A 21,201-nucleotide genomic window follows, 5' to 3' on the forward strand; every position below is an offset into this window, starting at 1 on the left:
CAAGTTTCGTCAAATTTTTGGCACATGCAACACATCATTCAATATTAGAATTTTTCCTGAAGTCAATTTTAAGAGCACCTTTCCTTTGCCAATGACCTTTGAAGTTTGTGAGTTTCCCATGAAGACTTTCTCTCCTTCAAATTGAATTGCATACTCATAGAATGAACTGCAGTCTCTACATATGTGCTTGATAACACTAGTGTTTAGTACCCACTCCTTCGGCTTATCAACTAAGTTTACCTCAATTACCATGGCTACGATAATACCCTTAGTCAAATTGACTTGCAGTTTCCTAGAGTCCTTTTGGTATCAGTAGTCCTTGTAATGTTTGAGTTTACCACATACATAACAATTTCTTTTCTTTTGTTGCTTCTTGAATTTCTAATCATTTTTTGTATTCAAATTCTTTTTGAATTTTGTAGTATTTTCCTCAACTATATTGGTTTTGGAAAACTAGTCATCATCTTTATTTTTGTTATTTTCTTCTATCTTAATCCGGACCACTACTTGGTCCAAAGAAGTTTCTTCCTCTTATGCTTCATACTAGTCTTGAAATCATTCCATGTATGTAGTAGTTTCTCTATGAGAGAACCAACAATGAATTCATCTGACAATATCATGCCTCCTTTTGCTAGTTCCCCCACAAGAACTTAAAACTCATCTATTTGGACAAACACGTCCATGTCTTCTTTCATGATAAAATGCAAGAAGTTGGCAATTACATATTTCTTTTTTCCAACATTTTCTAAAGCATAATTATTGTCTAATGCATTCTAGATTTCATAGGCATAATTGTAAGAAGAATAAGCATTATACAACTCATTAGACAAGCAATTGAATATATGATTAGTGCAGAGGTTGTCGATTCTAGTCCAATGTTCTAAAACAACAGAACGGATTGGTTCCCCCATGTTTGATGAGTTCAATTTAGTTAAGGCAAAGGCTACCCCTAACTATTCTAAGGCAAATAACAAACGTTCTCTCCAATGCTTGTAGTTGGTTCCATTAAAATGTTCAATTTTAGAGAAGTCGAGAACTGTTGACAATATCCGATTCCTCATGAAGGGGTTAGCACTGATAGGTTCCATAAATGTGGTTTTAAGATTGTTGTAAAAAATGATAAAGAAAGTAGAATGAAACTTATCGGTAATCGCTATCCAAACCGTAACTTGTAGGGGTTTGATGTTGCAGAATCTCGAAATTGAGAATTACATTGAGGGTTGAGTTGTGCCACTTGGTCACTTTCCTTAAACCGCATTTGCCCCTACGATGCAGGCAGGTAATCGCAAATCAATCGCTAAGATAAAACAACCCACAAGCTACTGATAAGCATGCACTCGCTTACCAGACCTCCATGAACCACAAAAGGATTATGCTCAGACTTTACAAAGAAGAAGACTACCGAAAATTGATGTGTATCAACTAGGTCGACCAACATTCTTTTTATAGATTGGTCTCATACCCGAATGGACACAAAGGTGTCCTTTCAAACAGGAGCCTGTTCAAAGAGGCATAGGGAGGAAGAAAACGTTTTAATTTAAAAAAAAAAATTGAATTTAAATAGACACGTTTTAAATTGAAAAGATTTAATTCGATCAAAACAAAACACTGATTTGACGCACACGCACATGCACCCCAACCCGACCCGTCCCAATGCGCATGTGAAAAGAACCCCCAACCCCCCCCCCCCTCATATGCATGGAATATCTATAGTTCTCTCCTCTTATGGGCCCCTACCCATAGAGAGAACAAAATTATAAATATACTATACTTCCACTCATTTCCCAAACAATGTAAGACAAAAAATCTTCCCATATACTCAATAGTAGGAAGAGGAAAAAACAAAAACAAAAGAAGGAGAAGAGAGATTCTTAAAATTTTGAAGCTCCCTCCAACAATTCATGTAACCAACCCCACAATTGAGATAAAGGCTTAGATGATAATGATAATAATTATCTGTTTGAATTGCTAGGTTATATGTTTATACCGTATTTAATTTTGTATAACTAACGTGAATTTCACAACCATGTCATATCTTAACCATTCCACTATATTCTAACCACTATACATTTCTTAAAATTGCTCTTCCAAAATTTCTTGCGGTTCCAATAGCTTGACATTTCTGACATGTTCAATAAGAGTACGTTTGTTATGTGTTTATACCAATAAGTAATTAATTAAGAATAATATTAGGTGATTATATCTTATTTATCAGTAATTGAGGTCTGATATTTTGGAACCCAATAAGGGGAGAGATCAAATGCTGACCTTCGAAACAAATATGAATGAGCATTGGACTTGGATCAGAAAGTCGAGACTTTGTACAACATTACAAATGTATCATGCATGAGTTGACAGCATTTAGATTTAAGAATTCCCTGGCCAAGCAATTCAAGAATAGAATAGCAAACTGTAAACTAATAAAGAAAGAATAGAATAGTCTCGTGTTCAAGAACCAAATAAGCATGAATCTTTTAATAGACTGATGGTAGATTAGGAGGCTGATCCGCTGCTCGTACATATACAGAATAATGGCATATTCATTCAGAGATGGGCTTCAGTGCTCACAAGGATGCTTACACAGTTTGTACAGTCTTTTACACGTGCATTTAGAATATCTCCATATTTCTATTTCTATGTTTTTATCAAAACACTCCATATAGTTTCATGCATTTATTAAGACCTACCTTACATTTTGTGTTTTACTAAAACACCCCCTAAAATTTACAATCAATTTACTTAATCAAGTTTCCATTAGATAAGAATGAAAATTGACAATTTTGACCCTAACATACATTTAAATAAATTTATTACAAATAAAATAAAAATGAAAATGACATTTACTCCTCTCATAAGACATGAGAAACCACTTTATTTGGCTTTATTTGTTCAATTTTATTCTGTATAAAGAAATATAAAGGGCAATTTTGGAGATAATAATGGGCCCATGCCCTCTAGAATTTTTCATACAGTTTGGGCAATCATGTCACCATTTTCGGATGGTAAAACAAACAATTTTTAGTAAAAGATTGATGAAGTAAATGAGTTACAAATTACAAAAATGTTTTATTGAATGAAAAGTATAGGATAGGTTTGAGTAAATCCATGAAACTGTAAGGTATTCTAATAAATGACCCTATAATTTATAATATACCATATGGTTACGATAATCTTAAGCTTTTGGCCCATAAACTGTAGGGGGTGTCCTAATAACTGACCCTATAGTTTATAGTATACCATATGGTTACGATAATCTCATCTGGCAACCTTTTTGTCCATAAATCGTCTACTCTGGCGAGCTTTTAGCCTAGAAAATTTCCTCTACGCTGTCTAATCTCATATCTCAACTAGGAACGCTACATCTGCGGTAATGATACTTGGAGCCCAGTAAAGTCCAATCATACAACTCTTGTTCTTTACCAATTACCATTAGCAGCAAATGCATCATACAAGCGCTCCACACCAGCAGGATGAATTCGTGATTGAAACATCTGGATGATTGCCACTGGTCATTTCCTCTTACCAGCATCAACAGAAACGAAATCATCAAAACAATGAAATTATGCAAGAGAGATGACCGTGAACGTCTAGAGAGGAGTTTGGAACAACAAATATTTCAACTTTATTCCTTACCGAATCACATGATCAAATATACTGTACATTGGACCAGCTATTTTCCATCTTACTACCCCCAAAGCTTCTTATATTGGGAAACATATAGTAGACAAGGATAAAGCTTTGACAATCAGTATATCCCAAACTGCTGGGCTCACCATCATCAACTAAGCCTTATCCCAACTATATGGATTCAGCTACACGAATCCTGTTTCGCCATTCCCAAAACTGCAGGATTGAATTGGTAAAAGATGAGGAAAATGGGCAGGCATGAGAGATTCTGATAAAGTACAGACCTTGGTTTCTTGATTTTATCCACCATTCACCTTCTGATAGAGTTAGAAGATGGTGGCACTTCTATAACATCAGATGGTGGAGTTTGTGGCCGTGGTGTGCCAATATCGGTCATCACAAACTCGTCAGTATGAAGTGCATCCATCCCATCCCATTCCACTCCAGCTTGTCCGAGTCAGGGAATTCAGTAATAGCCCCACATTATGGGATAAAGAGAAGTGGATGAAATAATTAGTAGCAGTGATTATCAAGGGAAAAAAATACAAAAAGAACCAAGATTCCTAAGAAAAGGATACGTTCTGTCTTCCACATATCTGTGATGCTAACCCCAGCATCCGAAAGAAGCCAATAATCTGCATCACTCTGCATAATAAAACAAGAACCATCTAATATTAATCGAATATTACCATTCATCAAAAAAAAATATTAATCAAATATTACTTGATAATTCCACTCCATCCCTTGAGATGAGTTATCAGCAAAATAATAAGACTAAAAGAAGACAGCAGATATTTACCAATATGACCATTATTAGCAAACACCTTATGAATAACCCCCAACTTTTAGTTCTTAGTAAGAAATATTAACATAATATAGGTGTTCTAAGACATAATAAGCTTCTGCAAATCATATAAATGACAATCTTATGCCAGTGCCTTTTTTTTTCTTTTCTGATGAATCTTTTGCCAGTTTCTATCGTATCATGAAAGGAATGCCAAGTTTCTCATGCAAAATTACTGTAAAATAACATTAACTTGCTAAAAAAGGAAATTGTTACTTCTGTTTGCAATAAAACACAATTTTCATAGAAAAGAAGATAGCAGCCACATCTTGGATGGACTTACATCAACGTCTGAAGGAACAATCTTCATTATCCCACCCACAAAGTCCTGTGAGGCATTTGGATCTGAATACATTCTATGATCGTCATGTCCTTGCAATTCCATCTCCTTCCCCTGGCAATCTTCAGTGACCATCGCCACTGCTGGATTCTCAGAAGATCCTGAACTTGATGCAAGTGGGAGGCTTGGAGGTGCTTCAATACTATTCATCTCCTCAAACTTCTCAAATTGACTAGAAGTAAAAACAAGAAAACATTCAGGAAACAATATTACACATGAATCTTCCACTATATCTAATTCCCTTTTGTTTTTTTTGCCAAGTCTTTTTTGTAGATACAAGACATTCCAAAATGTACAAATACAGCAAAACAATAACCAGCATAGACTAGTCTTTAAAAAAATTGAAGAAAGAAAGTAGCAGTACCTGACAAGGTAAACATCAATGGGACCCATGGTGCTTCTGAGGACAATTCTGTATCTTCTTTGTGGATAGTCAACAGCCTATGAGAATGTGAATTGTGCATCAGAAACAGGAAATGCAAAATATAAAATCAACTTTTTTTCTCTGTATTTTCAGCACTCTCAACCAACCTCATCAGGATCTGGGACTTCTAAAGTGGTGCCATGTGGAGCTTTAATTGCTATCAGAGTCTCATTCTGCCATAAAATAAGAATAAATAAATAAAAAGGTTAAAATACTGTCTAACCAAGCACATCAAAGGATTTATATGACTACATTTCCACCAGCCAATATCAATGCAACAGAAAAGAAACCAACCTGGAAACAGGGTAGACCCTTGATATCTTCTTCTGTCACAAACAACCACCTAGCCATTTTGAAGATATATGTCAATGAGTACAATGATTTACTCCCATCAATAATAAATCTTGCTGAGGTAAGAGGTAAAGATTTTCTACTTTTGATTGTTCTCATCCTCACTTAGGTCCCTCAGCCTTTCCTGCATTTCTCTGCAACAAATTGAAGTATCAGCACAACCCAATGGCTGGAAGGGAGACATCGATCTATCATAACAACTGACTAAAAATACAACCTTATGCGATCATCTAGTCTCTGCTCCTCCATGGAAAGGTTTTCAACTTCTGCCTGCAGAAGAAAATCAGAACATAAAGTCTCTTTCTTCTTGGAGAAAACAGAAACTTCTTTTAGAATCAAATCATGGTTACTGTAGCATTTGTGGAGGATTCAGTATTTCTTGAATCCAATGCAAACTGATATATCCAACAAACAGAAAAATATGAAGGCATGGTAGCGCAAGCCATCCAAGTGTGCATGTCTATAGAACAATATCAGCTTATGTGCATACCTGTAACATTGTGGCATCATCATCTTCTTCTCCTGGCCTTGAGACATCAAGTCCCCTAATCAACCAATCAATCCTCAAATGAATTCCCCATGGCTCGTGTACAGAAATAGAAGAATATATGTAAAGCAAAGAAAAAGACATCCAAGTCCTAATGAATGTAAAATAGCAAGCTCCATACTTCCAACGTATTCTGTTCTTAAGCTTCTTCTCTATGAGTCCAATTCCTTCCAGGACATTTGTTATGTCATATATTCGCCTTTTCTGTACCTATAACAACAGGAAACCTTCAACTGTCAGCATTATGGCATATATGACAAATTGATTAAGAGGTGAAATGCAAACCTCCAAAGTGTCAGCAGCTTTGTTCAAGTCAAGGATACCATCTTCTGCATGCTTGATCAAATTGATGAACTTTTTTGTTAAGAGACCTAAAAGAGAGTTGAAGTACATTATTAGCATGTATTCCTTGCTTTCAAGTATGAAGCCTATATAAGCCACTTAATGATGCAAAAAGCAAGCAACTGATTGTAAATAAACTTATTATTGATCAAAAGAAAAGGAGAGAAAAAACAAGTAAAAAAGATAAAAATGAAAAGAAATAGTAGAGCAGGGACAAAACGTCCAAAAGGCAACCACTAATTAACTTACCTAGAGAGCTGTCATAACGACAAGTACCAACTGGAGTAAGAGTATTTCCAGTTGGTGAACCTGCAAATTAAACATCACAAATATGTATTAAAAATACCAATTTTGCTAAATTTTTTATTGATCTTTGCTAAACTTTTTGCCTTTGGGTGTCAGTGGTGGAGGAGATGGAAGCAAGGGCTGAAGAGAAAAACCACAGTGAAAATTAATGCCAAAACAAACCATTGTGGAGACACTTCTCACCTGCATTTGGCACAGGGGTTTGAGGCCCTGATTTGCTATGCTTTGGAACCTTTGACTTGCTGTATACCCTGCCCCCTTTTCCTGATACTGGTGTACGAAGGGGGCTGTTAACCACTTCAGTGTATCCAGGACTGGTAGTCCACTCATTGAAGCCTTCACAATCTTCTGTTTCACTCTTCCGCTTCAGAGGCTGAGAATCAACAATTATGTTTGCAGAATTTTAATAAACAATTTGAGGAAACAGATTATCTGCATCACTAAATTGCAATATGTTCATAGGCATACCATTTTATGATGAAATAACTGAAATGAAGCACAATTGTAAAATGTGCACTCAAGTTTTGATTATTATTTCTTGTTCCATTAGAGGGGAATATTAAAACATGACTATTCAACTAAAAGGAATAATCGAAGGTATCCTATCCACGCTTCAAATGACGGATTCACAATATTTAGTAAGGACACATATGCTAGCTTGACATACTAGTGTCCATTATAAAAATAATGAGCTACAGTAGTACACCTCCAAAGAAATATCTAAACTCCAAAGCAAACTTATCAATGTGTTGTGTTTAAGTCAGCTTTTCAAAAAAAAAAAAGTTAATTTGAATGTAACAGCATATTATGAGCAATAGTGAGACCATTGAGATAGTTTCTGCCAAATATAGATGTAAATACAATGGGCCTAGTCTTGCAATATAAATACAAGAATGCCTAATGAAGAAGATCGTTGCCCCAACTATCATTCTGGCCATAATAAACCAGAAATTTACATAGCAAGACTTTTAGATAGGAAGTGTCTTTGCCAACTTTTAAAGAATTGGTACAGAGGGCTCCAAAAATAGTGGAGGCAAAGGTTTATCAATCATGGAGAGTGCCCATGACGGTGGGGATTTTGGAAAATGAAGGCTTGGAGATAATTTGGATATAACTAAAATAACAAGAGAGATAATCATGGAAGGGCCAACTAAAATACAAATGCGTACCAAGATTCATTTAGGCAATACTTCTACACTGAAGAACCTTTCAGCTTCCCATCTGTTAGTGATTGAGACTTGAGAATCACCTGAACCAAAACATGCAAATCCATGCAATATGTACAGCACACTATCATCTTGTGCACCCAGATGCCACAAGCAAATCCAGACACAAGTATGCATAAACATACTCCATAGCATGATGCATATCAAATATATGAATGGGAGTTCATCTCTGCTGATTGATCTAAAGGTATGCTTTCTTATATACAACTATACTGTTTGCTCATAGATCTCAAGGTTTACTTTGCCACAATACAACTAAATTGTTGTATTCAGAACCAGTGATTCACTTCAGCACATAGAGAAGACCAACACTCCATAATAAAGCAATCTGTCAAGTTCCTAGAAAGCTATACTAGAGGAACCAATTACGATCAACACACTTTTAAACACATTAGAGGACCACATCAGCATATGAAGCCTAGCTAGAAAAACATGTAACATGTGATGATCTCTGACACACCAAAACACTGCTAGTTACTGCTGCTCCATTAGTTATTGGCACCATTCATCTAGCTATAATTCCTTTGCATCAAAATGTTTGACTGATCAGAGAGGAATATTAACATTATGACAACCACAAGAACAACAGGGGAATCATTCCACATAATCAACAACAACAATCACATGGCATGTCAAACATGATTTACAACATAGAGGATCTCATTCTTCAAAATTGCAGAAGATAATAATAGAAAACTATAGGAGTAAGGAGGAGGTCCAAGTTGTACTTAAAAAGGGGTTTCACACAATCCCCAAGTTATTGACACCATTTTCAATAGCATCTAAATGTTCAACCAATTACATAGGAACATGGACATGGCATAACCTCAAGAACAATATAGGAATCATTCCACATGATCAATAACAAGTAATTGTCATCTCAAACATGAGTTGCAACATAAGTTTTAATAATAATTAACCAAATCAAACCAACAACCTCGATACCAATAAGGGTACTAGAAGTTCAGAAATGATGAAGCCTTGTTGCAAACTAAATTCAGGAATGGACCTCAAAGGCATAGAAGTCCATGTCAAAGGAAATTAGGGTCTTGCAAGAATACATAGGGTGTAATTCTCAAAGCTTTCACAAGTTTTTTGGAGTACATATTTCAGTGAATGCTAAACTTCAATGATACCAACACTCTAAATCTCAGAATGCAACTTCCAATTGCCTTTAGAGATCATTATTTGAATGTAATTAGGTCAGTAAAGGGAAGTGACCAAATTCCATAGACACTAACCAGTGTCATTGCTAATTTATATGATTTATCTCTACTACGACATACTATCAGCCAAATCCATATTAAGGGATAGGAGTATGCTAGTTTGAAACCCTTATTACTAAAAGTGCAAATGAAGACCACTTGAATATTTGGTAATTATGTCCCCAAATTTGTGTATTATATTCTTCTTTTTCAATACGATTCATACTCATTACTTGCCGTATCACAATTATGTGAAGAGTAAGAGTTTAAAAGTACTTGTCACCAAGACCTCCAAGAAAGGTCTGGCACGAATATCTTCCCAAATCCTAGGAGTCTACATGGTGCACTGCCAAATATATCCGCACAGAAGCCCATTTCTCCAGGGCTTTTATCTCAAAATAGAAGGACAAGAAGCATTAATGAACAAAACATTGCGATCAGGTAGAAGTAGATAACTATTGACTGAAAAGAAAAAACATGCATAAATAAATAAACTTGCACTCCAAATAAACTACTATAAACTTAATCCAAACTCCAGAACAATAAATCGAGTAGCATAAACAGCTAAAAGCACTGAAACATAATTCTTCTCCTCCCTCATTCCACATCTCAAACCAACATGTTCAATCAAGAAAAGTGGAAACTCGCCAGAGTGCATGCTAATAAAAACCTTAACGCCCAAGTTTTCCCGCAGTACAAACATCAATTGCTGTTCCTTAGATCCCAATCACCATCATAGCCTTACGATAAAAAATTAAAAAGAAAAAAAAAAAAGCATAGCTCGAGTGTAGAGAAGCAAAACTAAAACCAATCAAACTATCAAAGCAAAGCCGCTGTGAACAAGACAACAAACATTCGGGGATAGATGAAGAGTACACAAATAACAAATTGCGCCAGGAATAAGCTCAACAGCAAAGGATTCAATAAAACCCAACTACCTAACTTCCCTCTAAGTGTGTTATACAGAAGAAATGTGACACAGAAACTCCCAATAAAGAAAAAAACATAAGCTTAAACCTCGTGAAATAAAACCAGGAAGAAACAATAATAGTTTGCAATATCAAAGAATATGAAAAATACGAACTAACTACAAGCATTGACAGAAGCCGATCTCAGTAGAATTCTCTTCAAACAGAAATTTAGAACATAGGTGGAAGCCAAGAAGAAAAACCGCAACCACAAACTATGCAAGCCAACTCACCGGAGATTTAACAACAATAGCATCGGCCTCTTCATCAACAACTTTACGACTCTCACGGGAGAACCGATGATAATCATCTGGAGGAACGAACGGCGGCTTCGTCGACGAGAACGGAAGGTGTCGCTTCAGAGGTTGCAGGATCTGCCCCGACGGCTGCGCCGAGCGATTTGAAGCTCGGGCGCCAGACATGAAATACCACTAACGAAGTCCCGAAAAATGAAATCTTACCGATTGCTTGAAGAAGGAATCGATCAAACCCTCTCTGGACTTCGTTATTCAACGCCGATCTCGAGAGGCTTGATCAAGAGGTCTCCTCGAGTCTTAGATGATCGAAAGAAGAGGAATGATGGAAATTGGGGTGGAAATTGGAGGCCTTAGAGAGGAAAAGAGGGGGGAGAATGGGATCTGAGATTTTGGGGGGAAGAGAGAAGAAGAGCGGAGAGACTAGAGAGGGAGAGGGAGAGAGAGAAAGAGAGAGAAGGTTAAAAAAGCGGGGAGAGAAGAAAACGAGGGAAGGAGGGAATTTAGTTCGGATAGATATGGAGGGAAGCACATAGAAAAATATACATATAAATAATAAAATAAAATAACAAAAAAGAAAGATTCGGAATATGATACGCACGTACGATTGGGATAATCTGACGGTCTGATCGTGTTATTTTTTCTTTTTTTCTGTTTTTTGCATATTATTTTTAATTATTAATAAAAAATAAAATGGTTCGAAGCGGCGAAGCGCGCCTTTTGTTCGTACACACAACTCGCGATCTTTTGGCGCGCATTTTGTTATGTTACTCTTACTCCCACAGACAGTCCTACAGTCTACTCGCTGAACACAACTGACAGCACAACCGAAGCCCACTTATGAGAAATCTGCTTGGGCCATGCCGCCTTGGTGGGTTTTTTGTTTGCTTTCTTTGTTGGTGACGTGGCATGCTACGGTACGACGGATCAACGACAAAGTTGGGTGCATTTTGGTGTTTATGTAGGGCCCACGTAGGGGGACATGAATGAAGAAGATGGGCCTTGTTTGGAGTAGAATCCAAGTGGGCCCTACCTTTTAGGGTATTAGTGACCTTCAGCCCATTTGATTTTCTACATGGTGCATGATTGAGAGCATGTGGGGAATTTTGGTACAATAGATCTTTGTTGGTGACCCATAGGTAGAGGTGGACCGTGGAAGGAAGTTTGTTAGTAGAAAATTATTGTAAATGGGCCTCCATATTATATAATCATTTTGGCAAATCTAAATGGAAAAGTGATTGTGATGAAGTGCAACTAAAATAAACATCCAATATCCAACCATAGGTGTGGATTAAGTGGGTTGTTAATTTTAATCACAATAATTAAATCCCTGAATTCTGAGTTATCCTCTTCTTTGCGTAAATCTCGATCTTGTAATAGATTGGCCCACGGACTAGTTTAATATATCATTTGGCATAATCACTCTATTAGTGGGGGCAGGGGCAATGCTAACCTCAACTAAAGACCATTAAAAAGAGCAAAATGGGTTTATAATTATATTCAAATTGTAATACAAGAAAAAAAAGAAACATTAAAAACAAAGAGTATAATGTACCTAAGCCCCAAATCTCTTCAAGCCCAAATCTTATGGTTGGGCTTCGATGGACCATAAACCCAGCTCAATCTGCCCGATTTACATCCCTAATATCAACACACACATATTTGCTCTTTCAAAGAATCCATGCGCATCAAGACTTCTAGGTTGTGGTCCTTTTGAATGTTTATAGCTTTATAGCTTAAATCAAAAATCTGCTTTGGACAAATCCGTATTTCTCCTTAAAAAAAATATCAGAAGTACAATAATCACTTTAAATCGTTAAGGTCACTTTTGCTCTATAAAGCCCATTGTGTTTGTTCACCGCCCATATGACTTGACTAGCTAGGTTCAAATAGTTTGCTGGTTTGTCAAGGGTATTGGATTGAAGGAAAGCTTAGGCTGTGTTTGGTTGTAGTGCAATAAATGCATGAGAGTGCAAATGAAAAAAAATGTAAATTTTATTTTGTATTTTATTTTATTCTACTTTATGTCTTAATTTATTTCATTTACATTGTAATCAAACAAAATAAGCTAAAATTTAAAATAAAAATAAGATAGAATTTACACTTGAATCATTTGCACCGTCATAGTTTTGCATCAATACAAATTTATTTGTATTGCAACCAAATACAACCTTAGGAAAATGTATGAAAACCTATCTTTTCCTTTTTTTCCCCTATTTTTTATCTTTCAAATCAAACATAACTCAAGAGAAGACAAGAGAGACATTTTCAAAAGCCATCTGTCTACGATGAATAAAGAAAAAAAAAAACAAGAGAGAGAGTGAGAACAAAGTGCAGAAAGTTGTCGAAGGGCACATACTAGTTCATCAAGACTAAGCCTGGCCAATACATATCGATTTACAGATGGAGTAGACTGATTTTGACACCCGAGTAAAAATTGAAATAACACCAATAAAATTACAAAATTTTCAATGACAAAAAAAAAATAATAATAATAATAGTCAAAAAGAAATCCAACAAATTGTACTATTAATAAGAAAACATTAATGGGTAACAGTAAGAGTGGAATTATAATTTTGCACTCTCGATTTAATGAAATAAGGTGAATTAATACAAATTAAAACAAAAAATTGCAATGACATTAAGAATTTTAGAAAATTGCAATGAGAGACAAAATAACAATAATAATAACAAAAAAATCAAGAAAGTAAACTAATAACAACGAAACATTAATAGGGAAATCAACTCAAAAAGGAACAAAAAAATAAAAGCTATTTTATTCAAATAAAAAAAAATAAAAACTATTAAGAGTGAGATATGCTGAAAGTGATTATCTCGGCACCTCATGAGGAAAGTGAAGTCAAGGAAAACATTTAAAACCAATTTCTATGGCACTTGAGAAAGAAAGTGAAAATTTACAAGAAAAAAACAAAGAGGAACTGTGTTGCTGCAAAATATGGAGCTGAGGGCAATAACATAATTTTCCTAGTGTTTGAGGTCAATAGGTCCAATCTGTAAATAGAAGAAGAATACACATCAGAGGCCCCAAGTGTTATCCTAGGGGTGAAGACTCTAACGGTCAATTTAGTCGAGTGATTAAAAAGGGGTTGGACCAAACAAGAAACGAGAGCTCAAAGCTTAGTCTTTAATAGCCAAAAATAGTAATCTAAATCTTTACCTTGAAGTGGCCCTAGCAATTCTCCTTCCAACTTGGCTAGTAGTGGGAGTGACAGTAGTGACTCCAAGAGGGTGCGACACTAACGCATTACCCCCGCTCTGATTTTGATAGTGATCTCAACACAAAGAAAGTGAGGGCTCTATCCAAAATGTACCATATCCTGGGGGCTATAGGGTTAGAGTCCCTTATGTCAGTGACCGGCTGTGGTAGCCCCCCGAGGGGGAAGTGTCTGTCCACTTCGGCCTCTGTTTACCTTTGCCTCCCCTCATCCCATATTTCCTTAACTACTATAGGATTACCCTTAGCTAGGTTGCTTCGAACGCCATTAAGACCATAGTAGTCGTGTTGGTGATGGCCCGCCTCCAAAATGTGTCTGCAAACCTGAACGTCTTCTAGGGTTTGTTTACATTGAGGAAGCATCCTGACGAGAAAGGTTTGTAGTACTTCCAGAACTGACGGGATAGGGTAGGGGACAACCCGTCGTCCATCCATAACTGGAAGAAGTTCTTCTTCACTAGTTGCCACCAAGGTTGGCCCTTTTAGTCTGGCTAGAGAACACCAAACTCGCTGATCGAGAGGATCAAGCTGTACAGTAGCAAAGAGGAGTCGGCCATGATGAATCAGATTCGGCTGACTGGGATGATTCATGTTGGGCCCTTAGTGGAGGAGGACGCCTTGGTGTTGGTTGGCCTTAGTCCTGCCCCCCCCCCCCTTGGTATGGGCACTCTTGCTATCATCTAGTTGTGTCACTTATTCAACATTTATTATCGTTCTTCTAACATCAGTTGTTCTTCTTGCTTGCAGAGATGGACGGTGGCTTGAAGGAGAGGTTGCTGCAAGCAGTAGTGGCAAAGTCTAGGAAGGGTTCAGCCGAGCGGATATCGCAAAAGTCGAACGGGAGGGATCCACCTCGGCCAAAAGGGAATACCAAGGCCAAGAAGAGAAAGGCAGCCAAGCCAAAGCAGCTGGCCGAGGTCCCCCAAGATCTAAGGGAGAAAAAGGTCAATGTCAAGGAACATCAATCCGAAGGTGTTGTCGAGGGGTCTCAATAGTTGAGGCTTCACTCCTTGGACCCGCATGATAATATTCCATTGGCAGTGCGCTGTGTGTTCCGCCCAAACTGGAACATTAAAGAGGGGGACTCTTTGAGCAATGTCGGCACCGGTCACGCGTTGATCACTAGCATGCTTCCTACTGGAGACTGTCAGTCGCGGACCTAGGTCTCCCTCCAAGCCGTCCAAGAAACGATGCTCAAGAAGCTAGCCGAGGTAGGGTTGGACCTTCCTTCATGGCATGATTTTTGCCTTAGATTTTTCTAACTGATGTAGTTCTTTACACCTTCACAGACATCTTCTTGCATTGTCAGCCTCTGTGACAATATGGAAGTGGTGATACAACAGCTACAGAGGTCGCAAGAGGAGATCAAATAGCTGAATTGCCTACTGGTCGAGGAGCGGGCAGGCTGAGAGGCTGCTACTGAAATGGCTCATAGTGAACACGAGCACTGCAAGAAGATCAAATCCAACGTGGCAGCCAAGAGGGAGGAGCTGAGGGCTGCCAGGGCCTCACTAGACGAGGCGGAGTAGGAGCTTCAGGAGGCATCCACTCAGACTGTGGATGAGTACAAGGCCTCAGAGGCACACAAGGATGATTTGGCCATGTTCAACGCCACTTCCTATTTAGAGGGGATCGAGGATACTTGTGCTCAAGTGCTAGCATTCTTGATAGACTTCAACGTTAGCTAGCTAGGTCCTCGCATCCAGAACCAACGGGCGGTCGAGGGCTAGGACGACGCTCAACAACCCACACAGCAGGAGGTGATGACCAATGAGCATGTTGATATTGAGGCCAAATGAGGATGCTTGACAAGGGCCAAGGCTCCCTTCTTCATAGACTTGTGTGTGTGTGTGTGTGTGTGTGTTGTAATGGTCTCGACCTCCCAAATTAGAGGCCTCTTTTTGTAAAGGTAATTTGAATGAAAATACAATATATTTTTTTTAGCAAAAGTGTTGAGTTTCTTGCCAAAAACATTTTGCTTCTTTTTTCTTCCTATTTTTCTTTTCTCTCATGCAAGTGGACGATGCCTCCCCCGAAGTGGCAGATTTTGTAAGAAACTTGTAACTCCTAACTTAGCCACTCGCGAAGGCATTTCAACTTAAGGTTTTAAGTCAAGGCCAACTCTTGTTGCCAAGGTCTCGAGACCCTCTGCCTTAGTGAAAAGGGATGGGGATGATTGCCCTAGCTGACACGACGTGTTCTTTCTTAGGGACTTAGAGACTGAACTGACGTGTGGCCAAAGCCCAACAAATGGTACATGGCTGAGGTCACGGAATGCTTTTGCCTTGATGGAGTAGTATTATTTGCTTAGTGTGTTGTTATCGTATTTTGTGTTAAGTAAAGGGCTGATATCCGCTCTTTGGCCTTCACAAAGACTTACTTCTTTTGAGGGTCTTTGAGGTTGAGGAAGGTGTCGTAGACCACTCATTAACAATGGTCGAGATCCCAGGAATTCTTGCCTTGGTCAAAAAGGCAACTAGGCATATGACTTTCAAAGAATCATATGCCTTGGGCCGACGTCTAATCCGAGTGTATAACCTTAATGAAGGTTGTGTGCTATGGCCAGTCGTTTGGCCAAAGGGTCTTAGCAATTGGTTAAAACGAGAACATTGGCCAACCCTTTATAAATCCATGTGTGTTCTTAGTTTTTTTATAATTATTTTTTTACTTGTTCATTAATATTCATTCTATACATTGTAATATCATTGTCACACTGCACACACAATCATTGATGTTTTAAAGGGCTTTTGTTGGGGAGGAAAACCTTGTAGAACCCAATTCTCCCCCCTCTTGGGTTAGGTTACCTTGGCAACATATTTGCTTTGATAGAAAATGAGAGAAAAATATAGAGTTAAGGGAAATTCTTAAGGTTGTGCAAATTTCTAGATACAAATTTAGCATTTGGTTCAGTTTTGCATTCATTTATTCATTACTAGGATTTACACTACAAACTTACAAAATTTGTACCTTTTGTCTCATTTGCTTTACTGCAGTGCAAAATTTGCATCCCAACAACTCATGAAAAATTTACACTATCTTCCTCCTACATCATTTCTCTCGCACATAATTTTGCATTTTACCTCACTCCAAAACAAATACCCCTCTTTTTTATATAAGGTGGTGACCACATAATTTTATTCTCATTAAGCCACAAACAAATACATTAAGGTCAAATCTTCTTTTTTTTTTTTTTGGGATAAAGAGACAAGGTTATCAAATCATTTGCATCCCCATGTATTTACATTAATACAAATGAAATTCTCACTACAAACAAAATGAGTCTAAGGTTGTATTTGGTATGAATAGAGGATGAATGCAAAACCTATTCAGTTTGACATTAATAAATTCTAGTGGTGTGTTTGACTGTTTGGTTGTGATGTGTGCAAATGTGAATGCAAATTTGGTGTTGTTCGTTTGATGGAAGGGAACTAGATCATGCCATTGAAATTGAAGATGGGTAAGCTATGCATTAAGCAAGCCTTCATTGTAAGCTCCTTTAGTTGGCGATTGATTATCACTCACAAACACCTTATCTTTATACCAGAGAAGAAGAATTGCTTCACTGTCCTAAATAATTACTCATCGCTCTCCCTTCATCAATGCACCAGTGGAGTCTATTAGTTCTTTTCATTCCTACCACTATCTTTACCTAGAAGCTTTGTGACTCTTGGGCCACAAAAACATCAAAATTCGAGAAGAATTAGCTAGACAAGGGCTTGAGGTCAATTGCTAGTAGAGACTGGACAATGAAATTAAAGCACCCTTGGAGTAATATATCTTTGGTGTTGTAACTACAACAATTAACAACCCAATTATATATATTAGCGAGAATTAAATTAGAGGGGAAAATGGATGATTTTCCATGGCCATAAGATGTGGATAAAGAATAAAACAAGGTAGTGTCTCTCTGTTCAACAAGTGGAGATATTGACAAATTGGATCGATAGATCTTATAACCATCTCATGATGTTGAGGTCTTAACCTTAGAATTCCTAACAATCCAAATTAAAAGAAGTGAGTGAATGAGATGAAACTGAGAAGAATATGAAAAGAAAAAGCAATAATGAATGTCCCAATATGACAATATATGATCTAAACATGCAACAACCAGATTTCTGACATATTGACTAGAAAATATAAATCGGTCACAGATCAAAGTATATATATAAAACCACCTTTTTGATAGATCGATGTATGCAAATACTTGGTCTAATTTTTTGCCCAAAAAAATTCTATCCAAATGTTTAAAGATCTACGATGATGATTTGAACACCTCACTATATATATATATATTTATATATATATATATATATCCTGGATCCTTGGCCTCTAATGGTTTAAGGCTTTTCATAATTTCTCTATTTGCAAGAAGCATGAACATGATTCAACTTCAAATTTCAAACTGAAAATGGAAGCAACACCCTCAATTTGGAAAGAATATTGCAAATATGTATAATGAAAAACCTTGTATTTGTACCATACGTATTTGTTTTTGTAATCTTCCCAAACTAAACCTATTGTGCAAACAAATAAAGAAAAGCCAGACTAATTAAGGGGATGGATATTTACACCAGGTTGTTGTTGGAACTCTTACCAAACACAAACTAAGGAGCCTTGTGCAATTCAACTTCCCCTCAACTTTCTATTTCTTTCTTATTTCTATCAAAACAACAACAACCTTAAAGCATAAATTATCATGTGCCTAGCTCATATTAATGATTAGTAAGTTAGGATATTGTATTTGTCATGGCATCAAATGTCCAAGTTATCATTATAATAATTTAAATTTTAAGACAAAGAAAAAAAATCAAAGGCAAATTCATGCTTACTTAGGCCCGTTTGGCATGTCTTTTTGGGAAGATCTTTTTGTAGCTCTAATAGTCAAAAGACGCATTGAACTTTTGCATGAAGATCTGAGCAGCCCGAAGTTGGACATGTTTTTTGTGTTACACATTTATCAATACAACAAAAATGGCAAGAAATATAGAAAAAATAAAAAATTAGTGTCTAACCTTTGACCGACTGACCTGGTCAAATAGGTCAGTGGTTCAACTGGGTCCCCAAATCATTAACCAAGTCAATATTGTTTTATTAGCAAAGGTTCAGGGGTGAAACAGACCCATAAACATGACCGGATCTATGGTCAATTGGTTTGACCGTGGGTTGAAAACATTGACAATCTTAGGGTCTATTTGTTCACAATTGAAATTGGAATAAAAAACCAAATGATGTATTCACAAAACTTGTTTGGTTTAGACATGAATCAGAATTAGAATTGGAAACAGTTTGAAGGGGATTTCATTCTTCGCAAAGGGGGGAGGAAATGGCCATCCCTCAAATGGGGCAATGTCATTCCATCAATAATAGAATTCCAATTCTGCCCAACCAAACAATTGGAATCAGAATGAATTATCTTGATTCCGATTCCAAACCACTACTCCAACAAATCAATCAGACTCTTAAGTTTCTTCGACCTTTTATTTCCCTTCCATATCCTTTATATTTGCTTTATTACTAATTTCAACTAAGTTATCTTGATTTTGTTATTTTGATCAAGAAATGAAAATGAATAAGATATGCAGCTCGACAACGTTTATAGAATGTAAGTTGCATTGAGCAAAAAAGCCATTACAGAATAACCATCTGCTTTGGAGACTTAGTCAAACTGAACTCTAAGGGGAAGTTAAACCACTTTCAGCTTTAAGGATCCCTCGAGCGGACCTCGAGACGCATTAGCAATAGGTAGACCGATCTATGCAAGTTGGTCCCCATCTACCTAGCTCGGCAGCATTTCGACTTAGCTGATAAGATATGCAGCTCGAATGCGTATAGAGTCGAGAAAATGCCATGTGCACCTCAGCACTTCGGCTTGCATTTCTATACTTATCCTATTTTTTAAAACAAAAAAAATAAAAGGCACAAAGGGGACAATGAACATGGAAGAAACGAGAACTTCTCATCGACTAAACGAAAACAAACTACACCACTACTTGAAAAAAAAGGATGTGATAGATTCCAACTAAAACAAAAGCAGTAACTTGAAAAATGAGCGCGCAGGCTCAAAATACAAATTTCAAGGATAACAAAAACAAGAGACGCCCACCAATAGCTACTCTAACTCATTAGTGATCTCATTTGTCCCATCATCCTCCGCTTCATCACCATCCTCCTCTTCAAGAGTTATAGGCTCCTTGTCTACCTGAATGGCTATCTTGTCGGGTACTGACCTAATGGTGAGAGTGCCAAAATATACTCCAACGGCATGCGAAAGCATACGACTATAATGAGCTCAACATGACGAATATCATTGGTATGTTTAGTTTACCTATCTTCTAGTAGGTGCTCCCTAGACCAGACCTCATTGAAGAGATTGGCAATGGTCCCTTTGGCCACCTCCAATTGGCGCTACATGCCTATGCAACATCTACAGTCCTCTTCTGCACTATGACGAGCCTCTTCAGCACTCAGACAAGCCCCCTCTAACTAGGCATGTAGGGCCTCTATGTTAGCATGCATCTCGTGCCTTTCATGCTTGGACGCAGTGACCTGGTTCAGTAGGACTTGATCCATTGAATTCGCCTACACAATAAAAAAAGAAAAAGAAGAAGAAAAGAAGGATTAGTGGGCTTGACATGAAAAGGAAGCAAAATGCTAAAGCTAAGGATCATACCTGCAGGGTCAAGTCTATTGTAGTACTTGGAGTCTTTAGGAAGGAGGATTCCCTTCCCCATCCGCAAAGCTACCTGAGTGTTAGTTAGCCAATCGACGATTGAAACATCAATGTTGGGAATGAATCGTGGTGCCTCAGAGTGTGAAGAACCGATGTCATGTTGCTTGTCAGGGGTGACTTGGGATGTTGGTGTGGCTGGCTCTTAGAAGACTTGAGCATGCTCAACAAGCATAGGGTCGCCACCCCCTTCGAGGTTAGCGACCTCGGGTACACAGATAGTAGGATTTGCCTTGGCATTGTCCGGTGAGCCTTCCATTGATGAGCAAGCTGTAGACCCGACCCCCCTTCTCTTCTTCTTGCAATCCCACCTAGTTGCAGCTAGAAGGGATGTAGCACTCAACATCACTAAAGAAACAAATAAGAGGAAGAAAAGTTAAATGAGCTACAAAAAATAATATACATGTGTATCATCAATGGAAGAACTCTAAGCAACAAGGTGGACCTAACTACGGGACTGAAGCTGGCTTGGATAAGCATAGGCTCAGCCAAAAATTGATCTATCATCATCATCCACCATCGGACGAGGCGCTTGGCCATGAGGCTCAACTTGTCATCGAACTTGACTTTAGAAACCTTCCTCGCCCTACTTCATCAGGTAGTATCCATGGGCCAGTCGTTGTCCCAAGGCAAGAAGAAGTACATGCCCTTCTAGTCCCTCACCATCGAGGGAAAACCCTCCAGAAGCTTACACCCTTGGTAGTAGCTCAGATAAAAACAATAGGGCTCATTGGAAACCCTCTTGAAATGGCACAACCCCGTGAAGATGTCAATATTAAGAGGGAAGTCCATGTGGTAGTTGCTA

General features: G+C 37.7%; 1 protein-coding gene across 1 annotated transcript; it reads right to left on the minus strand.

Annotated features, from left to right (window-relative positions):
* Positions 1–3,598: 3,598 nt before the first annotated feature.
* Positions 3,599–10,954, minus strand: LOC148871314 (transcription factor E2FA-like). The gene is made up of 14 exons (XM_088967223.1): positions 10,414–10,954; positions 6,965–7,154; positions 6,725–6,784; positions 6,419–6,504; positions 6,255–6,343; positions 6,077–6,131; positions 5,804–5,856; positions 5,670–5,720; positions 5,530–5,578; positions 5,343–5,408; positions 5,176–5,252; positions 4,755–4,983; positions 4,206–4,272; positions 3,599–4,074 (listed from the first exon to the last, which is right to left on the minus strand). The coding sequence occupies exons 1-14, from the start codon at positions 10,600–10,602 to the stop codon at positions 3,938–3,940; spliced, it is 1,398 nt and encodes a 465-aa protein (XP_088823349.1). The 5' UTR covers positions 10,603–10,954; the 3' UTR covers positions 3,599–3,937.
* Between the last annotated feature and the right edge of the window lie 10,247 nt (positions 10,955–21,201).

This window comes from Nelumbo lutea, chromosome 2 (assembly GCF_056320005.1).
Source record: "Nelumbo lutea isolate HS-2025 chromosome 2, American lotus-T2T, whole genome shotgun sequence".
NCBI classification, from domain to species: domain Eukaryota; kingdom Viridiplantae; phylum Streptophyta; class Magnoliopsida; order Proteales; family Nelumbonaceae; genus Nelumbo; species Nelumbo lutea.

Excerpts from the sequence above, each read along its gene's own strand:
- LOC148871314 (XM_088967223.1), bottom strand. The coding sequence starts at position 10,602 with ATGTCTGGCGCCCGAGCTTCAAATCGCTCGGCGCAGCCGTCGGGGCAG. Across the intron at positions 7,155-10,413 it reads CTATTGTTGTTAAATCTCCG|CCTCTGAAGCGGAAGAGTGA; the intron begins GTGAGTTGGCTT and ends GTTGATTCTCAG. Across the intron at positions 6,505-6,724 it reads TCGTTATGACAGCTCTCTAG|GTCTCTTAACAAAAAAGTTC; the intron begins GTAAGTTAATTA and ends ACTCTCTTTTAG.